Raw genomic sequence first — 18,565 nt, forward strand, 5'->3', positions numbered from 1 at the left:
AGTGGAGCGCGAATAGCACTAACTTTTCTTGTTCTTTTTTTTTTCTCAACATTTTTCTACCATTTGAGTTCTCTAATGGAAGAAGAATTTTTATATATATGTGAAAACATGTGTCGTTGTCTTCGTATTCTAATTCTACTACTCTGTTTCTAGGATATGTCTAAAAGTAAGCTAAGCATCTCTCTCCCTCTGTTTCATGCTGATAGCCTGATTCTTGGATGTATAAAAGAAGAATTAGACGTTTTGTGTGTGTGTTGTTGTTGTTGACTTATAACAAAAGTAGACATTCTTAGCGTAGCAGAAAGATTGCTTACACATCACGAAAAGGGAGATGTAAAAAAAAAATTGACTTGTGAAAGATGTAGCTTGATCCTGATCCCCATAACAAAATGAAAAAATAAAAGTAAAGAGAAAACTAAATAGATTCCTTGTACTTGTTGAAAAAGCAGTTCAGAAGATAGAAAGAATGGTAAAATCATAAAATTGGTTAGAGATTAGACAAGAACTCCTTATTTGGTCCCACTTGGTAACATTTTGAACCCCACAAAACACCCCCAAATTCTCTTGTTTTTTTTTTTTTTTTTGAAAAAAAATTAATGTATGTTTATTTTTGTTTTATGTTAACTCGAGATAGATCTCTGTTCATTCAAAAAGTCTTCCAGAGTTTGTAAGCTAATCACAGGCCTAAAAAGAACTGAATTTTTACTTTTTCCCCTGCAAAAGAATCCATAACTAGATTGTGTCCTGAGCAATTGCATGGTTTGGTTTAAGACAAAAGCAGACAAATCTAGAAAACTGGTTTGCAAATGGCAAAAAAGTGATAAAATTTGTAATAGGCTATAACTAACATTGTTAGATTAGGTGCTTCTAAACATGAAACAGGACATTATATAAAATTATACGATCTGTTAAAAAAAAAATTGCCGACGAAGAAAGTACAAACAGAGTGAAAAAAAGAAGATGAAAGCTGGTAAAAAAATCAAAGAGGAAAGTAGTTCAGAGCATTAAAATTAAAAATAAATATAAAAAAACAGAGGAAGGTGCTTCAATTTTTATATATAAATATACACATATTTTTGGTAACAGCTGTTCAAAATGTGAAGATTTAGAGATCATTAAAACCAAAATATAAATGCAATAGTAATTGAGACAGTTGAGAATTGTAATGAGCGTTACGTCAGATTATAAATACGAATTTAATTCCACCTTCATTGCTCTCTTTCTCGCTCACCTCTTCAAAGAAACAAAGAAATATAATTATTATTATCATGAATTCATTTCATGATCATCATGATGATGCTACGATTTTTTCTTTCTCTTCTTCTTTAAAAAAAAAAAAAAAAAAATTATTTTTGTTTTGGGGGGTCATTACACTAGCTAGTTGCCATGTCTTTAAAAGAAGGAACTCCATTTCTCTTCTTATCATTCACTAAATGCCACCTTTCTGTTGCCGCTTTCCAATTTTAGTAATCTCATCTTTCAAAGCTCCATGTTCCCTTATTCAATTCTTACTTCCTACCTCTCCTTTTCTCTCAATTATCGCCGGTTCTTTGCTTTGATTAACGTTTCTACCTTCATAGAGTCATAATTTTACAACCCCACATAGAACCAAACCAGCTAGATGGTCATGGTATTAACATCATTTTGGTTATTGGAAACAGACGTCAACCAAAGTGTATACATTTTTTTTTTTGGTTTCTTGATGTGCAACGTTTGTAATGAGGGTTATTTAATTTATAGAGTACTCTAACGCTGGTGAAGAGACTATTCGTTAACGCATTATACCGTTTCGGTCTCTGGTCCGATTAAAGCTATACGAATCTAAGGTTGCTGAAGAGAAGAGTCATCCATTAATTAACGAAGAGTGGTTACGACTTATGATTAAATGAAAAAATTAGGAGATTGCTGTTTTGCATGTTAAAACTACTAGTTCCATCTACTAAATCAGTCATCTAATCATACTCAGGCTAGATATCAGAGGAGTATATGTATGAATTTCATTGATGACGACGAGTAGCCATGAGTGATGATGTAAAGACGAGTATATAAATTGGCCTTTGGAGGGAGTCGGAGAGAGACAAGAGTAGTAGTAGATTTGGTGTGGGCCCATTTATAAGGAAGAGGCCCACCTAAGATATTTGAGGACCAAGAGGAATTAGATCAACAAAATACACAACGCAAAACTATTATCGCATGCGATTGCACGTTCACATATACGAAAAAAGCATGCAAAAATCCATCCGTACTTTATAATTTGACTTGTGATAAGTTTTATTGAAGGATAAAATGTCCATAATTAATTAGCTTCGGGGTTTCAGACTCTTTGGATATGTCTAAATACAAATATAATCTAGGATAATTTACAAATGTATTACTTAGATACGTATCTCTCCACTCAGTTCCACGTACTAAAGTCTTCGCCCACACAATTCGGTGCCCCATGATCTTGTTATATTAGGAGTAGGACTAGTCACAGTCGTATGTAGTATATCTACGAAAAATTAGGTATCTGGATCCACTTATATATCAGCAATTTTAAAACATAATCATTCTTCTTCTTTTTTTTGTGTCGACAAATAAACATACAATATGCGGATAGAGATGACATATTACAAGTAGTGATCATCTAAATATATTATTAATATATATAGAGTTTATGATCACATTTATATTGAATTAGCCGAATGTTATTGTTGCCCGAGGCCTAAGCTTGATTTTCAAATACTATTATACTGTAAGATGATCCTTTAAATATAAATATTTTTTTTTATAAAAAAAAAAACCTTCAAAGATTTGACCAAGCTTTAAAGAGGGTATGCCATAGTTTTAATTTCTCTATATTTGTTTTTTTCTACTTAATCAATTAATTATTGCGTCTTCAAATGCATTTAAACTTGAGTAGTTGAAATCTTATGATGCTGTTCTTTATTGTGAGGGCAGTACACATTTAAGCTTCGATAGTTTTCTATTGTATATCTCCTACTTTCTTCTAAAGTCTCACTGGCAGCTTTCATATCAATTTATATGGGGAGCAATACTGTCAGACAATTAAAGTTTTGAATTGTTGTTATTAATTTCTTGTATAATCACTAATCATCAAAGCGATGAATAGAAATACATAGATTAGAGAAGGGTAAAAGCATGCACTGGATGTTAAACATTAACATTCGCAACAGTAATCAGTACTAATAATAAATTTATATATATGAAAGAGCAGTACTGTTTGGATACTTCCTAGTCAAAGACTCAGTTGGTCGACGAATTTGTCTCTATGTAGTTCGAAGAATCAAAGGAATTAAGGAAGTGGTGTTGTTGTACAGGTTATGATAGTAGAGTGAGAGATTCTAATAATCATAACCTGAGGTTTCAAAGCAAACGCCATTTATTAGGCTAATATGTTAGTATTCTCTCTTGTGTGATTTTTTGCTCTCTGATGTAGCAAAGCTAATAAATAATGATGAAAGCTGTTTACCAACAACAAAGTCACTCCAGAAGACCTTCCTCTGCCTAAACGTTCCTCCAAATGCCAAATCCAATTCTAACCTAAGTATAAATCGTTTTGGGCTTTTCATTGGGCCTTTAGCTTCATGTAAAAAGAGTATTCACCTCGATCCAGTACGGAGAACTTTATATGAGTTTTTTTTTCCTACATATATGTGTATTAATGATTACTTTATTTTCACCTGTATAATATATTAAAAAATGATAATTCGGGTTGCTTTTTATAGAATGAGTATATTTGTTAATAATTATGATGGTTTACTTTATACTTATCGAAAAATAGCTTGAGTATATTTGTTAATAATTACATGGTTTATAATTATGGAGAGTAGGTTAATTAGGTTATCATTCTATTCTCTTTATAAACATGTGTAATCCCTATTGTATACTTATCCCTATTCTCGTTATATACTATTTCCTAAACAATCCTCTCGTCAACCTTCTACACTTTTGACACAAAACGGTTACAACGTTTTTGGCAGAAGAACAAAAAAAATCGGCATCCCAAGAAATGCAACGTTACGTTCCTAATCAGAGAGAGACTTTTCTTTAAAATAAAAAAGAAGCTTCTTTTTCAAGCAATCCCAAAGTTCCTTTTGCTTCTCTTCTTATCCCACATCTCCTTTAATCATTTCAATCTAACTATCATCTCTCTCGCTCTCTCTCTAATTTGCAGTTCCTCCTGAATCTCATTCTAAAACTAATTTGGTATCTTCTTCTTATTTTCTTATGCTCTGAACGAACCGGTTTATCCGGGTTTTGGATTTGATTCAAGACTTTATTCCTAAATTCTGTTAGTTGATCTAAGATGCTCGGAGACTTCATTACAAGAACCATAATGTGAGACCCTCTCTATCTCTTCTCCTTCCTTCATCTTGTAATTTTTTTTTTTGGCATTTTTCGTCTTCGCTCTCTTAGCATCTCGGAAAATTTTGCAGATTGCTTGTGGGTTACGCGTACCCAGCATATGGATGCTACAAAAGCGTGGAAAAGAAAAAGCTTGAGATTCACGAACTTAGATACTGGTGCAAATATTGGTAATTGTTAGATAAAGAAGATTCCTTTTTTTGTTATGGATAAGGAATCTTATTCTCTCCTTATCAAACCATTATATCAAAAATCATATATTCGATATTAATTGCAGGATCTTGGTTGGTCTTCTTACAGTGTTTGAAAGGGTAGGAGACATCACTGTATCATGGTTAGTACTTAGTAGTAGCAAAATTTATAAACCCCCATCACTTTGTTTATATGTTACAAAACCTTCTGATTAATCTCGCAGGTTACCATTCTACGGCGAGATAAAAATCGCTCTTCTCATTTATCTATGGTACCCAAAATCAAAGGTACAATGCAAGAAGAAAATCTCATGAACATCCGCTTTTTGTTTTTAATTCACACAAAAAACCAATCTTTCTTTCTCCTTTTGTCCGGTTTTTAACAGGGAATTAGCTATGTCTACGAAACACTAGTAGCTCCGTACATGTCTAAGCATCAATCAGACATAGACCAGGGGATTACTGTTTTAAGGATGAGAGGACATTTAGTTATTGTTCAACTATGGCAATGTGGCTATCATTGGACTCTCCAAATCTTTAGGCACCTCCAACAACAATTCGTCATCGACAAGGTATTAAAAAAACAATCAAATTTGCTGTATCAGACAAACCACTCTTACCAAACTACATTCACTTGTCTTTTGTCTGCAGAAAAAGAACCGATCAAAATCAAAAGATAGACAACAAACATTTATGTTCCTCCGGTAAAGCTGTTAGCAGAAGAAGGTGCAGCTACTACTTCTAAATCCCACAATCTCAATAACCAAATTGTAAACCGACGGTTCACCGGAATTGCAATAACCAAACCAATTTTGTAACACCTTTTTTTTTTTATTGTAATATCAAACAGTTTTGTGTTCAATTCTTGAAAATCTCCACCAAAAAAAAAAAAACTATTTGACAATCAAAGGAACACGAATGGACTGAAAAAGCCAATCAAACACACGTTTCAAGAACTGTAACCCGGCGGAGATTTGAAGCCAAACGCGGCGGAAGAATTGAGAACCAGGAGAATCGTCTGAAGAAGTCAAAGCCGTCGTTGGTTGAAGATAAGACAGAGCAGCTTGCTTAACGAGACGGTTACGAATCGAGATATCTCCGACGGATGAAATAACCGGAGAGCAGCTACCGTGAATCATCGGTAAAGCGAGGGAGGAGTTACTCGGAGAAGACGAGGAGATGATGTCTCTGAGAGACGTGTACGCTACGAAAGAAGATGGTTTTGTGGTGATCAGGTCGTAGTCGAAAGATGACGGCGGCGTTGAAGCGATGTCGAAAGGGATTTCTTGAGTGTTCAAAGTCGTCATGGTGGATATGGATTTAGTACGGCGGAGTGGTGTTGCCGGAGATTGTGACGGCGGAATCTCCATTAAAGTCTTCTCTTTTTGGGTTTATGTGGATGGATGTGTGTGGCTGATTGGGTTTTTGTTCTTTCTTTCTTGTGAGTGATTATGTTAGAGGAAGGTAGTCCAATTATTGAACTCTATGATTTTTTTGAACATATGTGTCACTATCTTTGTGTGTATTTTATTGATTTATACATTTAATAAAGGAAACGTTTACTTTTTTTTTTTTTTTTTGTATTTTTTCTGAATTATTGTTTTGGTTGGAAGAGAGACAAATTTATAAAAATAAATTAACATTGTTTACTACTTTTTGTCCATTTTTCTAGTTTTGATAAGAGTTTCTCTTCACTTTTATAACATAAACAATTCAAGAAGGACAGATTTTTTATAGTAGTAAGATTTAAAGATGTGAATGTGAAGATTAGATGGAAATATATTCGGAATCCAACCAACTTAAAGAATCATTTATTTCCTATACTTAATAATTAAGTTAGTCTTTTTAATTTGAGTCATACATATCACTATATCAGGAACCGTTCGACTCATTATCACCTAATAATCGCCCAGACAGAGGCAGTTTTTTTTTAATTTATCAAGAGTTCATCAAGGTACTTTATTACTCCATGCAACCTTCTTTAACTTGTGTCAGTTAAACTATTTATGCTGCTTCTAGTTAGTTAGTGTCATAAGCTAAGGTCAATCCTATAGAGGAATTGGGAAGCTCTTTTTATTAGCACGTAGGTATCATATCATAACCTAAGGTCAAACCAGAGTATTGGACCATAGCAGAATAAGTCAATACTCTAGTACTTCAACTCCATACATGATAAACCTTCTTTAACATGTGTAAAGCTATTTACGCAGCTTCTAGTTAGTAAGTGTCATAGGCCTGAGGTCAAATCCTGTAGAGGAATTGGGGAGCTCTTTATTAGTAAGTGTCATAAAGCTAAGGACCCTCAAACCAGAGTATTTGACCATAGCAGAATAAGTCAATACTTTTATTACTCCATACAACCTTCTTTAACATGTGTTAGTTAAACCATATTTTCCCAATGTACTCACTCAAAGAGCTTCACCTAAGGTCAAATCCTGAAGCTAAAATTGGTGGTAATCGACTTATTATTATGGTTTCAGGTGGAGGGAATACTCTGCGGCAAGCAGAGTCTTCCAACATAAAACAGATGGCACCTAACGACACTAGATCCAAGAGGATCAAAAAAATTTTTGGAGTGAGTGAGATCTTTAGTGCTGCAGTGCATTAATCTTTTTGCGTGATGTTTGTGAGAACTGATTATCTGTTTTTTGTGGGACTGTAGGAGAGGAAGACTTTATGGGCTTGTTTGCTGAATTGATAATGGGCTGAGTACTGCAGGAGCCCATCTGTTTTATGTTTCAAGACCCGACTCGGTTTGCTGGAGTATTCCCTGATTGTTTTAACATTCTCAATTGTTGGTGTTAATAATGACAAGCAAGAACTTTCAGGCCCTTTATATTAAATCTTTGGCTATATTTAAGTACTTGGGCATTGCACCGAGAGGGTATCTGGATTTGGATAACTTTCTGATTAGTTTGTTAAGTGCTCATAAAGCTAAATAATCTCCATCTTTAGCCGACAACTAGTTTCTGTTGTATATAACGTATACGTTTAATCGGAATATTCTTTATAATAATGACCAAAAATATCACGTATGCGATTTATCTGGTGAAAAAAAAAAAAGAAGAAATTGAATTATTCAAATAATGTACACACTAGGCAGCAGATGAACTAAAAAGATAATTATAGAATTAAAAAATATTCAAAAGAAAAGGATCGATTTGTCATTTTCTTGAGATAGCCCTATGGCCCCTATCCTTTTTTGTTTTCCATTAAACCAAAATGTACAAAGACAAGTGGGGATGATGGGGTTTGGTATAGACGCGGTTAGCAGTTACCCACGTGGTTTATCCACTTCACACATTAACCTCCCCTACAATATAATGTTTTCAAAACGACCCCAATACTTTTTTTTTGTCTTCTTCTTTCCGACCTTTCCTTCCTGATGTTAAAAAGGTAAAAAAACTTCACTTTTCCCGCTGTACACTGCTTTTACCAAAAAAAATCAAACTCCCCCATAATGTTATCCTTTTTACGTAGCAACCTCCGAACCCGGTACATAACTTAGCCGGTCCACTTCATCCCAAACCAGTTTTGATGTTATCTCATCGAACTCCGGTTCGTATTCCTACAACAACATTTTAAGTGTACTAAAATGAGTCTAACAAATCACGAATTCCATGTCACTTCTATGAGAATGTAGTAAAATCATTCATACCTCGAGTTGTCGAACCAACTCTTTAGCGTTTGGTGCAGAGACGATGATTCTACGAGCCATTGGGGATATAAATCCTTCGTCCACAGCCTTATCTATAAACGTTAACAGCGAGTTGTAGTAACCATCCACGTTAAGAAGACCCACCTGTCATTAAATTATTGACCAAAAAATAATGTTAGACACCAAATACTTTTAAATTAAATGGTACTACTAGTATAAAAAAAAAGATTACGACATCGGAAGCTTCCGGTCTCACAATCAGGGGTTATGTAGTCGTACGTCGTGACAACACATCGTTTTTTATATTCATGCAAATTATCATATTACATGCTTATAGAATGTGAACAATAACTAAACTTTAAAATAAGAATAGTACAAAAAAAGTTAAGAGGTATAAAGAATCTCTCAAAAGGAATCTTGTTCCATGTGATTATTACGACGTACCATATGCAACCATTTGTATCTTTATACAGTCAAATTAAACCGAACATTCCTATATATAAAAACACTCTTGAAGGTTTTTAATAAGAGAATAAATATTCAACACGCATATTCCGGTCGTAACTAATAATGCAAAGCTCATATCATCACAATATTATATATATAATCCGTAAAAGTTAATTTTAATTTCCCTGATTACGTACCGGCTTACGGTGGATTCCGAGTTGAGCCCATGTAATGACTTCCAGCAACTCTTCCAACGTACCATACCCACCTAACAGTTTACGAAAAAGAAAATTGATTTCGACATATTTTAGACTTAATACAAATTATATAATCGAATAACGAATTGATTTTTTTTTATTAGTAATGAACAAAACTTGGAACTACATACCAGGTAGGGCAATGAAGGCGTCAGCTTGACGAGCCATTTCAGCTTTCCTTTGATGCATATCAGCGACAGCTTTCACTTCACCGATGGTCTCACCGGTTATCTACAAATTGATACCACCACTTTTTTTAGATATTTCTCTCTATTGCCACCTCTAAAATGTGAACACCGCAAAATATTTTATATATTATATATATTGCATGGTCTTTTTTATATTGTGGATTTTACATATAAATATATTAGTTTGGTCAAGGAGATGTATCGTGAAGGAAACCAAAAAAACGCTCCAAGTCTCAATCATTCCTTTTTTGGTCCTACCACTATTTTATGTAGATCATTACAAGGCAATTTCTATCTCAATAATACTATATATAATAATAATACCAAGTCTTTTTGTTGACAAAAAAAAATAATAATAATACCAAGTCCAACAAAAAAAAAAAGAGATTCATTCAATAGAGCTTTATTTGGTACATACCTCTCTTGGCATCAAGGTTTTTGGAATAACCCTACAATAAATAAAAGAATATACCGGTTAATAACAATGCATACTGAAACCGGTTTAAATGTCCATCTACAATTAATTAAGATAGTTGACCATTTTTGTATAGATAATTGAAACGGGATTCTCTCATAGCACAAACAAAACACACACATACGAGAGAACTAGTTGTAGCTTAATTTTAGTAAATAATTTAAAAGGCAAAGAGACACTTTTTGGACAAAGGAAACATGCACAGATCCTTTTTTGTCGTTGTTATGTTGCTTCTCTTATTAGAATCAACTCTCTCTTCACATAACCAAAGATTAATCAATTATCAAATTCCATGCGACAAACAATAGGTTAATAGGCATCATGCATGTAGATAGTCATAATCAACGGTCAAATTTTTAAAACACAATGATGAGTAATGGTTTACTTGGAACTAGCAAATGCATCATATACTAGAGAGAGAGAGAGAGAGAACAAACCCTAGAACATGGCGACCACCATGATGAACAGCCTGAGAGACGAGACCCATAAGCCCCACGCTACCACCTCCGTATACCAAATCAATCCTTCTCTCCACCTTCAACCACATTCCCACCATCAGTTTCTTTAATTATTATTATTATTATATTATATGCATTATTTATGATGATAACAGAGTTTTCATGATGAAAGACGAACACGTGTCACAAACCCAAACCCACAATCGTCCCCAAAAAGAAGCAACCACATCAAATATCAAATCTCAATTAAGAAAAAAGGAAAATATAGCTCATCATCATCAATCCTAATCTCAATGGTCACCATCCTATTAATACTATTATTATTACCTACAGATCAATCTCACAAATACTACTACTACTACTATTTAGTTATACAAACTAGGGGTTCTAATTATTAGTATTAATTTTTAAAATATTTTGTGTTGTTGAAGAAGTACACCCCACAACACACGCTTTGTACATAGAGTCATTATTCTTCCAACGAACATTTTTTGGTTTTTATTGTCTCCCTCGAGGCAATAAACAAAAACTGTCATTATTATTTATCTTCCCCGTAAACAAAATCATTGGTTATACTTGGAAACTTAAGTTTTAGGTTTAAGTAAAATCATAGGAAACCTCAGAGATCCAGAGTAAAATCATGGAAAAACAAGATATATGTGTGTAATAATGTAAAACTTACTAAAAATTAAAATAAAAAATCTTTAAAGAAGAGATCATGCAAGAGTGCTGCTCGAGTGACAGGCGGGTTACAGCTAAGCATAGTAGAAGCTACAATTGTGTCATCTCTCTCTCATGCCAATAACACAACAATAAACCATAGCACAAATTCGATTTCTCAAAAAAAAAAATTGAAAATCAGCGTCCACACGTTTGGTAGATTCATAATTGTTCGTTGCAACACACAATCAAAACCCCATCATAGCCAATGTTTCAAAGAAAGATTCTCAGTTCATATTTCAAATCAAATCTTCATCTTTTGAGTTCATATTAAATACCATCATATAGTTTTAAATCAATCAGTCTTTTTAGCAAACAAATAGTAAAAAGAAAAAGAGAGAGATATCTTAAAAGCTAAAGTACTTACAAACAATACAAGAAGATGATTAAGAGTGTATCTTTGTGTTTAGTTGTGGATATGAATGTACATATAAACTATAAAATATACATATATGTGTGTGAGTGAGTAGAGAAAAAGTTGAAGATAGAACGTACCAACTCGTTACCCAATTGGATGGCAGCTTCTTGGTATGAAGGTTTTTTGCCGGAACTGCTTCCACAGAAGACACAGATCCTCTTGAATCTTGATTTTGTCTCTTCCATCTCTCTCTTTCTCTTTTCTCTCTCTCTTTCTTTGTCTCTCTCTCTAGCTTAAAAGTTAAATTCTATGATTATTATGATGAATGAGACTACACTTTGGAATTGTGTTTAGTATTTATATATATATAGAGGAGAAGAAGGAGACTATAAATGCGATTCCCATGCCCTTCCCCTGTTATTAAATATTATTCTCCTAATGTTTCTAATTTTCTATATTTTATTTTGTGTTCACTTCTTGCGAAGAATTAAACCTATCTTTTGGACTTTGGAGTACTATTATTCTAATTTGTAGTTTGAATATTCCAATGGAAACTCTAAAACACGGCTTAAAAATACTTATATCTTATATATCCAGCTACTGTGTACATTACCATTTTTTATTATAGTATGGTTATTACAACTTCCTTACATTTTAGTATAGTATTGTTTTATAATAGATATGTTTTGAAAAGTCATTTTGTGTCTGTATACGGCCGTGATTTATAATATGATCTCTTCATTTATTTAATTCATTTTTTTGTGTGGAAGGATTAAGATTAGATCTATCACAGGTTGGAAGATCTGTTCAGATTTTGTATCTGATTAGTTCAATGCAACCAGATTCGTGGATCATGTTTTAATTTGAACATTTCATTTTTCTCAAACTAATGGTCTCCATCTCACCAAAAACTATGTATTTGTTGGATACTGAATGAAATCTGTCTGACCCATTTTTGATATCTAAATCTTAGTGTACAGAACCACTCGTGTACTGGTCTTCTATTCCATTCGTAGGAACAACTATATGTCTTCATTTTTCTTTGTTAAAAGGAATTTTGAACTTTAACAAAAATCCGAAAAGAAGCAATTTGGACTTTAAATTCAACATTTTTTAAAAAATATATGTACACACAGATAAAAACTCTTTGTATCACGCATAATTACGATGGTTGCACTATATATTTTGATTTCATCCATTGTATGCATATGAACATTTGAAAGCTGTCAAAACTATCACTTCACCACTATGTTGTATAGAATGTGATGTGAACCCTTATAAGTTACAAAAAAAGCTATAAGTTAGAAGAACATCTTTATGTATAGTTAGTTACAAACTTACAACAATGCTAACACAGAAAGTATTCACTTTTTGAGTGATCAACTAATAATAACTTAGAAAACAGCTAAGATATTGCAATTTGCTCATTTAATATAATCTACATACACGTTGAAGATTTGACAACCACATGAAGAAGAAAGAGGTCAGTTTTCTAATCGAGGTTTGGAAAATTATATGTATAAGATATTGTAAGTTGTCTCAGTGATCTGATTTGGTTTCGATTTGGTTCATGTTTAACTATATTGGTGTAGAGGAAAGGATAGATAGTCAAATTAGTAAAAATAAACCGTTTTGATTTGTATTCCTTTCGTTCGCGGTTTTGAAATTTGCATTGCAAAAGAAAATTTTAGGAAAGTTTGGAATGATAGACAAACGTCGCAAGACATTTATAGTTTTTTGGTCATCTATAGTATATAGTTTCTTACTTCAATTTATTGGTCACCAGCCGTTTAAGAAAAACAAAATTCATTCTTTGCTGAAACTAATTATAAATTTTGTTTGATTAATGGATTTATTATTCAAAGTCTGGCGAGGTGTCTCGTAATCACTTACTTGTTTAGTTCTTCACGTCTTTATCAATTTTCAACCCTCTAAAGCAACAGTACCTCCGCGTATTCACATTTCACACCCACATTTTTTAGATTAGTATTATATAGTTTTTTAATTTCTTTGTCACATGTAAATTACATTTTAAATGTGTGTGTGTTAGTAATATGAAAAATAGAATAAAATCAACAAATATTTACAAAACTCCATTTAGTTTGATATTTAGAGCAATCTCTGTAAGCAAGGGGATATTTTTTTAGCGTTGAAGGATATAGTAAACGGCTTGTAGTTGATCTTAATCTAATGATTAATGAATATCCTCCTCTTTCTTTTGATGAACCAAGAAAGTATAGTTTCATAAGTAGAGGCAAAAAAATATAATAATTACTTATTAGTTTGGCATACATATATATATAAAAGATATGTTGAATATATAACAGTTGTCAGCTGATGTAATCATCCAACAAAATTTGGATGATCCTTACATCGCATCTTTTGACTAAACCTTTTTACATCGCATCAAATTTGGATGATGCTTCTTAGACTTGAAGACCAAAGCAACACAAAACCATAAGAATACAATAGATTAACAATACAGTTTAACTGAGAGAAATAAAAAGTGCTTGTTACCTTTCTAACTTTTCTTTTTGGCCGACAAAATGTTTATGAATTTATTTGTAACTGAATAGTGGAATTGACCAACAACAATATAGAATCGAATATTGGTAAAAATCATAGAAGTTTGTTATCTATGCAAATCCTAGTAAATTTTCACCTTGTCATCCTAACTCAAAATCATAATTAGAATGTAAAGTATCTTCCTAAAGATTCATTATATATTAAAGACAAGATATGAAAAAAAAAACCGAGTATCTAAGCTTTTTTTTTTTGTTATTTTTTGTCAACATCAGATATCTAAACTTAGGGGTTTGCATAATTTGTGGAACTTATGTTGGATTTTAATTAGATCACAAAATAATGAAATTGATCAATATTTATATGTTACTATTATTAAACAAAGATTGAAGACCTTAAAAAATAAGTATATACAAGTCGCTTTCGCTAAGATATCACGATGGTCAAGAAGATTGTATGAGCTGTTGGTGTTACATATAAAAATTAGAAAGAAAAACTCATAGCATCTTTAATCACTTAGTTTTAAAATGTTTGTTAAAGACAAATAAGATACTTCGTTGTCTTTCTATTATCTTCCCTCTTCTTTCTATTTTTCTTTCAGAATTCAGACCATATTTGTCTAAACATATACATATTTGATGGTGATGTAAGCATGCGTTGTGTTGGACCTTGTGGTATTGTGACGTTTATTGCATAGCCAGAGTTTTAGCTGAAGAAGGCCCATTAATCACTCATATTGGGCCTTTAAGACCCATTTAAGTTACGAAACCCTCTAAACGACTCAGCGAGTTTCAGTAGAGTGGCACCGAGTCTTCTTCAACCTTTGGCAAAAAACCCCCAACGATCACAGACATGGAGATTAGGGATGACTACAAATTCCTGAGAATTCAAGACGCTTTCAAGGCGTTGCATCTCCATATTAACCTCATTGGAGTCATCGTCGAGCTAGGTTTCTCCACCGGCTCTGGTAATTATGACCTTTTTTTGCAGTTTCAATCTAATATACAAAAATTTCCGAAAACTTCCATTTTCATAGATTGCTCGAGCTTTGTTACACAGATTGTTCATGTATGCTCAAAATCGTAGACCCATGGCATTCAGGATCTGGCCTTCCCGTTAAATTCGTCGCTCGTATCACTCAAACGCTTCCTCGTGTTGAATCAATTGGGGATATAATCTTGCTTTCACGTGTTAAGGTTTGGTCCATACACCATTCTCTTTTCAGATATTGATTGACACTTTTCTTCTGGGATTTTGATTTTGATTACTCTTGTTTTCTTAAAACGCAGATTGTGCTGATTAACCGGAAAATCACAGCTCTCTGTAATGAAACATCTTCTTCTTCGACGTTTGCTCTGTTTCATGGGAAACATGGCGTTGATTTTGTACCATACCAGTCGTTACCTAAATTTCTGATTAGGGAACAGGATAAGAGCTTCTTATCCAATCTGAGAGAATGGTTGATTACTTACAAGTTCGAAGATGGTAATTATGATATAATCACATTACTGATTCAGCATTTTGTCGATTGTTCTAAGGTTTGTTTTGTTTTATGATAGGGTCATGCTGTTTCACACCCTTGAAAGATATCAAAGAAGGGGAATGTTCAAACTTATCTTGCCTGGTAGGTTGATCTTTCTTAAAAAAGAGTTTGTTTTGGTTTGTATCGTTTATGTTTATTTCTATTTATGGAACTGGAAGTGTCTTAAAGTGTATTATGATCTGCTATGTCATTGACATTGTTTCTCATTCTTTGTTTTCTATTGAAGATTGTTCACATTTCTAAGGTCTATAAAGATAGGTGGTACATTTATGTTTGGGATGGAACTGAGCTGCCACCGTGCAACATCTTGGTAAAGTAAGTATATTGTTTCTTCATCTGAAAACAAACGAGTATCAAAAAGCTTCTCTTTTGCGTATATTCACTTCCTAGCTTCTGTTCTCATCTCACTCTTGACTTTGGCTTACAATTTGACGTCATTACAGGTCAGAAAGGCTTCCTTTATGTGTTGAACCCGAGATGTTGCCTACATACATATTACGTAAGTTTCCTACTTTTGGTTCTGTTTTGAGGATCATAGTAGATAGAGTTAGTGAGAAACAGGCCATTCACTGTCTCCAACCTGGTCAGCACGTGAAGTTTCTGAACATTTTCTTTCAAGTAAATATGGGATTGTGGAACGCCACTTTTACTCCCTCTACAAAGATGCAATACACAATGAACAGAGAAATGCAAGGCTTCAGTCCTCAAAGGTTTTTTCTGACGCTTTTTCTTATCCTGTGAGTTGGTGTTATGCTTCGTCCGTGCTCTTCAGCTTTAAACACATCTTTTTCTAAAAAAAATTCAGCATGAGTGGAGAGAAGTTTTCATCGACATGGAACCCCATCACACGTTGTATTAGTCATTCACATTCAGGAATCACAGGTAATAATAACCAACTCATAGTTTTGAATTGTAGAAATTTTACAAAACGCTGACAGTTTTGGTAATATAAATACTAATGGTTTAATCCTTTTCAGGAGTTGCCCATGAGGATGCTCCTTTTGTTTCTCTGATGGACATCCTGACCTATCACAGTGTACTGTGTCCCAAAAGCTTTTGATTTATCCCAAGTTGTAGAACAATGTGTGTAATGAAAACTTTATTGAATTGATGTATAGTTATGCTTATGCAGGTGACCGCTAAATTCAGATGTGTGGTTCGATTCATACAAGTGTATCCCCGAGATGTCAGAAAACTCCGAGATTCCAACGGAAAGTTCAAATTGCTAGCGATATTAGAAGATGCAACTGCTAGAATCCACGCTTCTCTATATGCTGATGAAGGGGTAAAACAACTAATAATTGTTGAGTTCATGGAGGATTTGATTTTTCCAATATTTTATATCTGCAAAATTCTAATGACAGGAAAAGTTTTTCGGGTGTGACCAATCTGATGAAGAGGCTATAGTCAAGAAGATGAATAGATTGTTGGGAGGTGAGGAGATGGAGCAAGTGCCAAGAAACCCCCCATGGGTGCAATGTTGCTTGTTCTCGTTCTACAAACACAAAATGGATCAATGGGGAAGCAGAAGATTTAGGATTTTTGATACATGGATCAATGCTTCATGAGCCACATGAAATCAATGACAAATCATAATGTTAATTTTAGGATATTGATGTTAATATCGTTGATGCCGGTTTAACACCCATTCGAAGGTAATTTAAATATATAAAAAATGTAATATCAAAAGTATTTTATTTATTCACATGGAACAATACAATAAAAGATTACATAAGACAAATATATACCTCTCGAACGATATAACAGAAAAGTCCCATGTATCACAAATAAATAATGAAGCAAAACACAATCTAAACCTCAAAAATAAGAATCAAATAAATATAAAAGTGTAATATGATGAAATCGAAGACTATAAAAGCATTGACTTTTGACTAGCATCAAAAGTCAACATCACACTTGGTCCTCTGAAACTGAAACCCGCTGGTCGTATTAGCGTTACTTAGAGGAACCTTGAGTTCGCACTCGATGTTGGGCTTGAACTTCCAAGACTTGATCAACCCAAACTTAAACCTAACCCTAAGTCTAAGCTTTGTATCGATCCTATAGATCTTTGAAACCACATCCTCATCAAGATCCTTCCTCTCTTCGCCGTCAAGCACCACAAGCTGCTGTCCTCCGAGTTTAGTTCCAACCACCGTCGTGTTCTTATGCCCCTGGTAAAACGGCGAGATGTTACTGGACCCAAACCGCTGATCACCGTAGAGTCCTCTGACCTCGATCTGGTCATAGTAAACACCGATCCGTCGGTTAGGGTTACGGATGGTGAAGTTGAGGTCGAGATTGTAACGGATGTTGTTTGTGGCTGGGTCGAGTGTGAACTCGGTTAGCTTAGCATCGGTGACGTGGAACTTGATACCGTTGGGTCTGAATATGAGCCAGATGATCAAAGCAGCTATGCCTAACAAGACTGCTATGGCTATGAGGATGTTGAAGATGACGCTCAAGATACAGCAGCCGCAGCAGCCAAGACAGTCACCTAAACAACCGCATCCGCAACTGCCGCCGCGTCTGCCGTGGCTGTGTGAGACTTTCTTCGGCGGAGGAATCGATGGTCCGTAATACGCACCGTTTAAGTCCGACATGATTAAAAATGTCTCTTGAGAATAAAGATTTGGAAAGAAAAGTTTTTTTTTTTAGGTTGGTGTGATATTGAAAAAGTAGTTTATATGATTTAGTGAAGAAGATGAAGAAGCAGAGGACATATATATATATATACACTGTAGAGATAACGTGTATTTAGATAAAAGCGATTTAGCTTGACGCGGTTTTGTGTTTTTTAAAAGTCAATGGTGACGCGCGGACCGTTTTTAATCAAGAGGTTACTTGCGAGATACGACACCGTTCTTAGATATTTATGATTTTTAACAGTTTAATTATCAATTAAGATTGTTTCTCATATTTTTTTTACATTTAATAGTTAACAGTTTTTTCCACCTTGCAGTCTATAGATTAATTGGCGATTGATGAGATTAATGTAGAGGATCAGATACAAAAATATCTATATATTGTTTTTTGTCAAATGTGAATAATTTTTATATAATATATGTACTTGTGGGAATGTGATGAACTTTAGTGCGGTGGTTGGTTTGTGAATTGGGTAAAGAGAGTTACATTTTACAATGTAATACTTCCTGTAAGCTTCGGAGAAACTTCCCCAATAGCGACTGCGATAAGATAAGCCACTCCATTGTTTTCGAATCTTGACGAAAGACTTTTTGAGGAAAAACTTCTAAAATGGGGCAAACAAATTTATAAGTCTATACCATATATACGAAAATTGTAACATTAGTTACAAGTCATTCCCGGTCCAGGATATATCACAATTATATATTAACATAACTTTGATCTATTTGTTTGC

The 18,565-nt window shown here is 33.8% G+C and overlaps 6 protein-coding genes and 1 long non-coding RNA gene across 11 annotated transcripts in view; 4 read left to right on the forward strand and 3 right to left on the reverse strand.

Moving 5' to 3' along the window:
- The window catches only part of LOC109131138, a 6,795-nt gene extending 4,986 nt beyond the window's left edge, over positions 1 to 1,809 (forward strand). The window contains exon 3 of the mRNA XM_019241753.1: positions 1,741 to 1,809. Within this exon, the coding sequence (XP_019097298.1) occupies positions 1,741 to 1,809 (69 nt within the window). The remainder of the gene's footprint in view (positions 1 to 1,740) is intronic.
- Positions 3,926 to 5,472, forward strand: LOC104768821 (HVA22-like protein i). 4 transcript variants are annotated; one of them, XM_010492883.1, is made up of 7 exons: positions 3,926 to 4,341; positions 4,440 to 4,538; positions 4,646 to 4,702; positions 4,784 to 4,847; positions 4,946 to 5,131; positions 5,211 to 5,285; positions 5,410 to 5,472. In XM_010492883.1, exons 1-6 carry the CDS (start codon positions 4,310 to 4,312, stop codon positions 5,265 to 5,267), a joined length of 495 nt encoding a protein of 164 aa, XP_010491185.1. In that variant the 5' UTR covers positions 3,926 to 4,309; the 3' UTR covers positions 5,268 to 5,285; positions 5,410 to 5,472. The 4 variants fall into 4 exon arrangements, with proteins under 4 accessions (XP_010491185.1, XP_010491183.1, XP_010491184.1 ...); XM_010492881.1 differs by having other exon boundaries at positions 4,946 to 5,285; XM_010492882.1 differs by having other exon boundaries at positions 5,211 to 5,469.
- On the reverse strand, positions 5,366 to 6,072 carry LOC104768820. Its single transcript, XM_010492879.2, has one exon. It carries the CDS (start codon positions 5,927 to 5,929, stop codon positions 5,453 to 5,455), a length of 477 nt encoding a protein of 158 aa, XP_010491181.1. The 5' UTR covers positions 5,930 to 6,072; the 3' UTR covers positions 5,366 to 5,452.
- On the forward strand, positions 6,433 to 7,538 carry LOC104768822. The gene is made up of 3 exons (XR_764284.2): positions 6,433 to 6,513; positions 7,040 to 7,134; positions 7,222 to 7,538. It is a non-coding gene; the product is annotated as an uncharacterized LOC104768822 (long non-coding RNA).
- Positions 7,667 to 11,465, reverse strand: LOC104768823 (cytokinin riboside 5'-monophosphate phosphoribohydrolase LOG7). The gene is made up of 7 exons (XM_010492884.2): positions 11,258 to 11,465; positions 10,022 to 10,119; positions 9,528 to 9,558; positions 9,053 to 9,152; positions 8,862 to 8,932; positions 8,218 to 8,361; positions 7,667 to 8,127 (listed from the first exon to the last, which is right to left on the reverse strand). The coding sequence occupies exons 1-7, from the start codon at positions 11,363 to 11,365 to the stop codon at positions 8,032 to 8,034; spliced, it is 648 nt and encodes a 215-aa protein (XP_010491186.1). The 5' UTR covers positions 11,366 to 11,465; the 3' UTR covers positions 7,667 to 8,031.
- LOC104768826 (protection of telomeres protein 1b-like) lies at positions 14,430 to 16,808 on the forward strand. Of its 2 annotated transcripts, none has more exons than XM_010492886.1 (10): positions 14,430 to 14,610; positions 14,703 to 14,839; positions 14,933 to 15,128; positions 15,203 to 15,267; positions 15,413 to 15,501; positions 15,630 to 15,896; positions 15,992 to 16,068; positions 16,164 to 16,222; positions 16,319 to 16,471; positions 16,551 to 16,808. In XM_010492886.1, the coding sequence occupies exons 1-10, from the start codon at positions 14,496 to 14,498 to the stop codon at positions 16,752 to 16,754; spliced, it is 1,362 nt and encodes a 453-aa protein (XP_010491188.1). In that variant the 5' UTR covers positions 14,430 to 14,495; the 3' UTR covers positions 16,755 to 16,808. The 2 variants fall into 2 exon arrangements, with proteins under 2 accessions (XP_010491188.1, XP_010491189.1); XM_010492887.1 differs by having other exon boundaries at positions 14,745 to 14,839.
- Positions 16,860 to 17,894, reverse strand: LOC104768825 (NDR1/HIN1-Like protein 3-like). The gene has a single exon (XM_010492885.1). The coding sequence runs from the start codon at positions 17,787 to 17,789 to the stop codon at positions 17,085 to 17,087; it is 705 nt and encodes a 234-aa protein (XP_010491187.1). The 5' UTR covers positions 17,790 to 17,894; the 3' UTR covers positions 16,860 to 17,084.

The sequence above is a fragment of the Camelina sativa genome, chromosome 20 (genome assembly GCF_000633955.1).
Source record: "Camelina sativa cultivar DH55 chromosome 20, Cs, whole genome shotgun sequence".
Classification (NCBI taxonomy): domain Eukaryota; kingdom Viridiplantae; phylum Streptophyta; class Magnoliopsida; order Brassicales; family Brassicaceae; genus Camelina; species Camelina sativa.

Excerpts from the sequence above, each read along its gene's own strand:
- LOC104768821 (XM_010492881.1), top strand. The coding sequence starts at position 4,310 with ATGCTCGGAGACTTCATTACAAGAACCATAAT. Across the intron at positions 4,342-4,439 it reads TTCATTACAAGAACCATAAT|ATTGCTTGTGGGTTACGCGT; the intron begins GTGAGACCCTCT and ends AAAATTTTGCAG. Across the intron at positions 4,848-4,945 it reads TATGGTACCCAAAATCAAAG|GGAATTAGCTATGTCTACGA; the intron begins GTACAATGCAAG and ends GGTTTTTAACAG.
- LOC104768820 (XM_010492879.2), bottom strand. The coding sequence starts at position 5,929 with ATGGAGATTCCGCCGTCACAATCTCCGGCAACACCACTCCGCCGTACT.
- LOC104768823 (XM_010492884.2), bottom strand. The coding sequence starts at position 11,365 with ATGGAAGAGACAAAATCAAGATTCAAGAGGATCTGTGTCTTCTGTGGA. Across the intron at positions 8,933-9,052 it reads CGCCTTCATTGCCCTACCTG|GTGGGTATGGTACGTTGGAA; the intron begins GTATGTAGTTCC and ends GTAAACTGTTAG. Across the intron at positions 8,128-8,217 it reads AGTTGGTTCGACAACTCGAG|GAATACGAACCGGAGTTCGA; the intron begins GTATGAATGATT and ends ATGTTGTTGTAG.
- LOC104768826 (XM_010492886.1), top strand. The coding sequence starts at position 14,496 with ATGGAGATTAGGGATGACTACAAATTCCTGAGAATTCAAGACGCTTTC. Across the intron at positions 14,840-14,932 it reads TCTTGCTTTCACGTGTTAAG|ATTGTGCTGATTAACCGGAA; the intron begins GTTTGGTCCATA and ends CTTAAAACGCAG. Across the intron at positions 15,502-15,629 it reads CCGTGCAACATCTTGGTAAA|GTCAGAAAGGCTTCCTTTAT; the intron begins GTAAGTATATTG and ends ACGTCATTACAG.
- LOC104768825 (XM_010492885.1), bottom strand. The coding sequence starts at position 17,789 with ATGTCGGACTTAAACGGTGCGTATTACGGACCATCGATTCCTCCGCCG.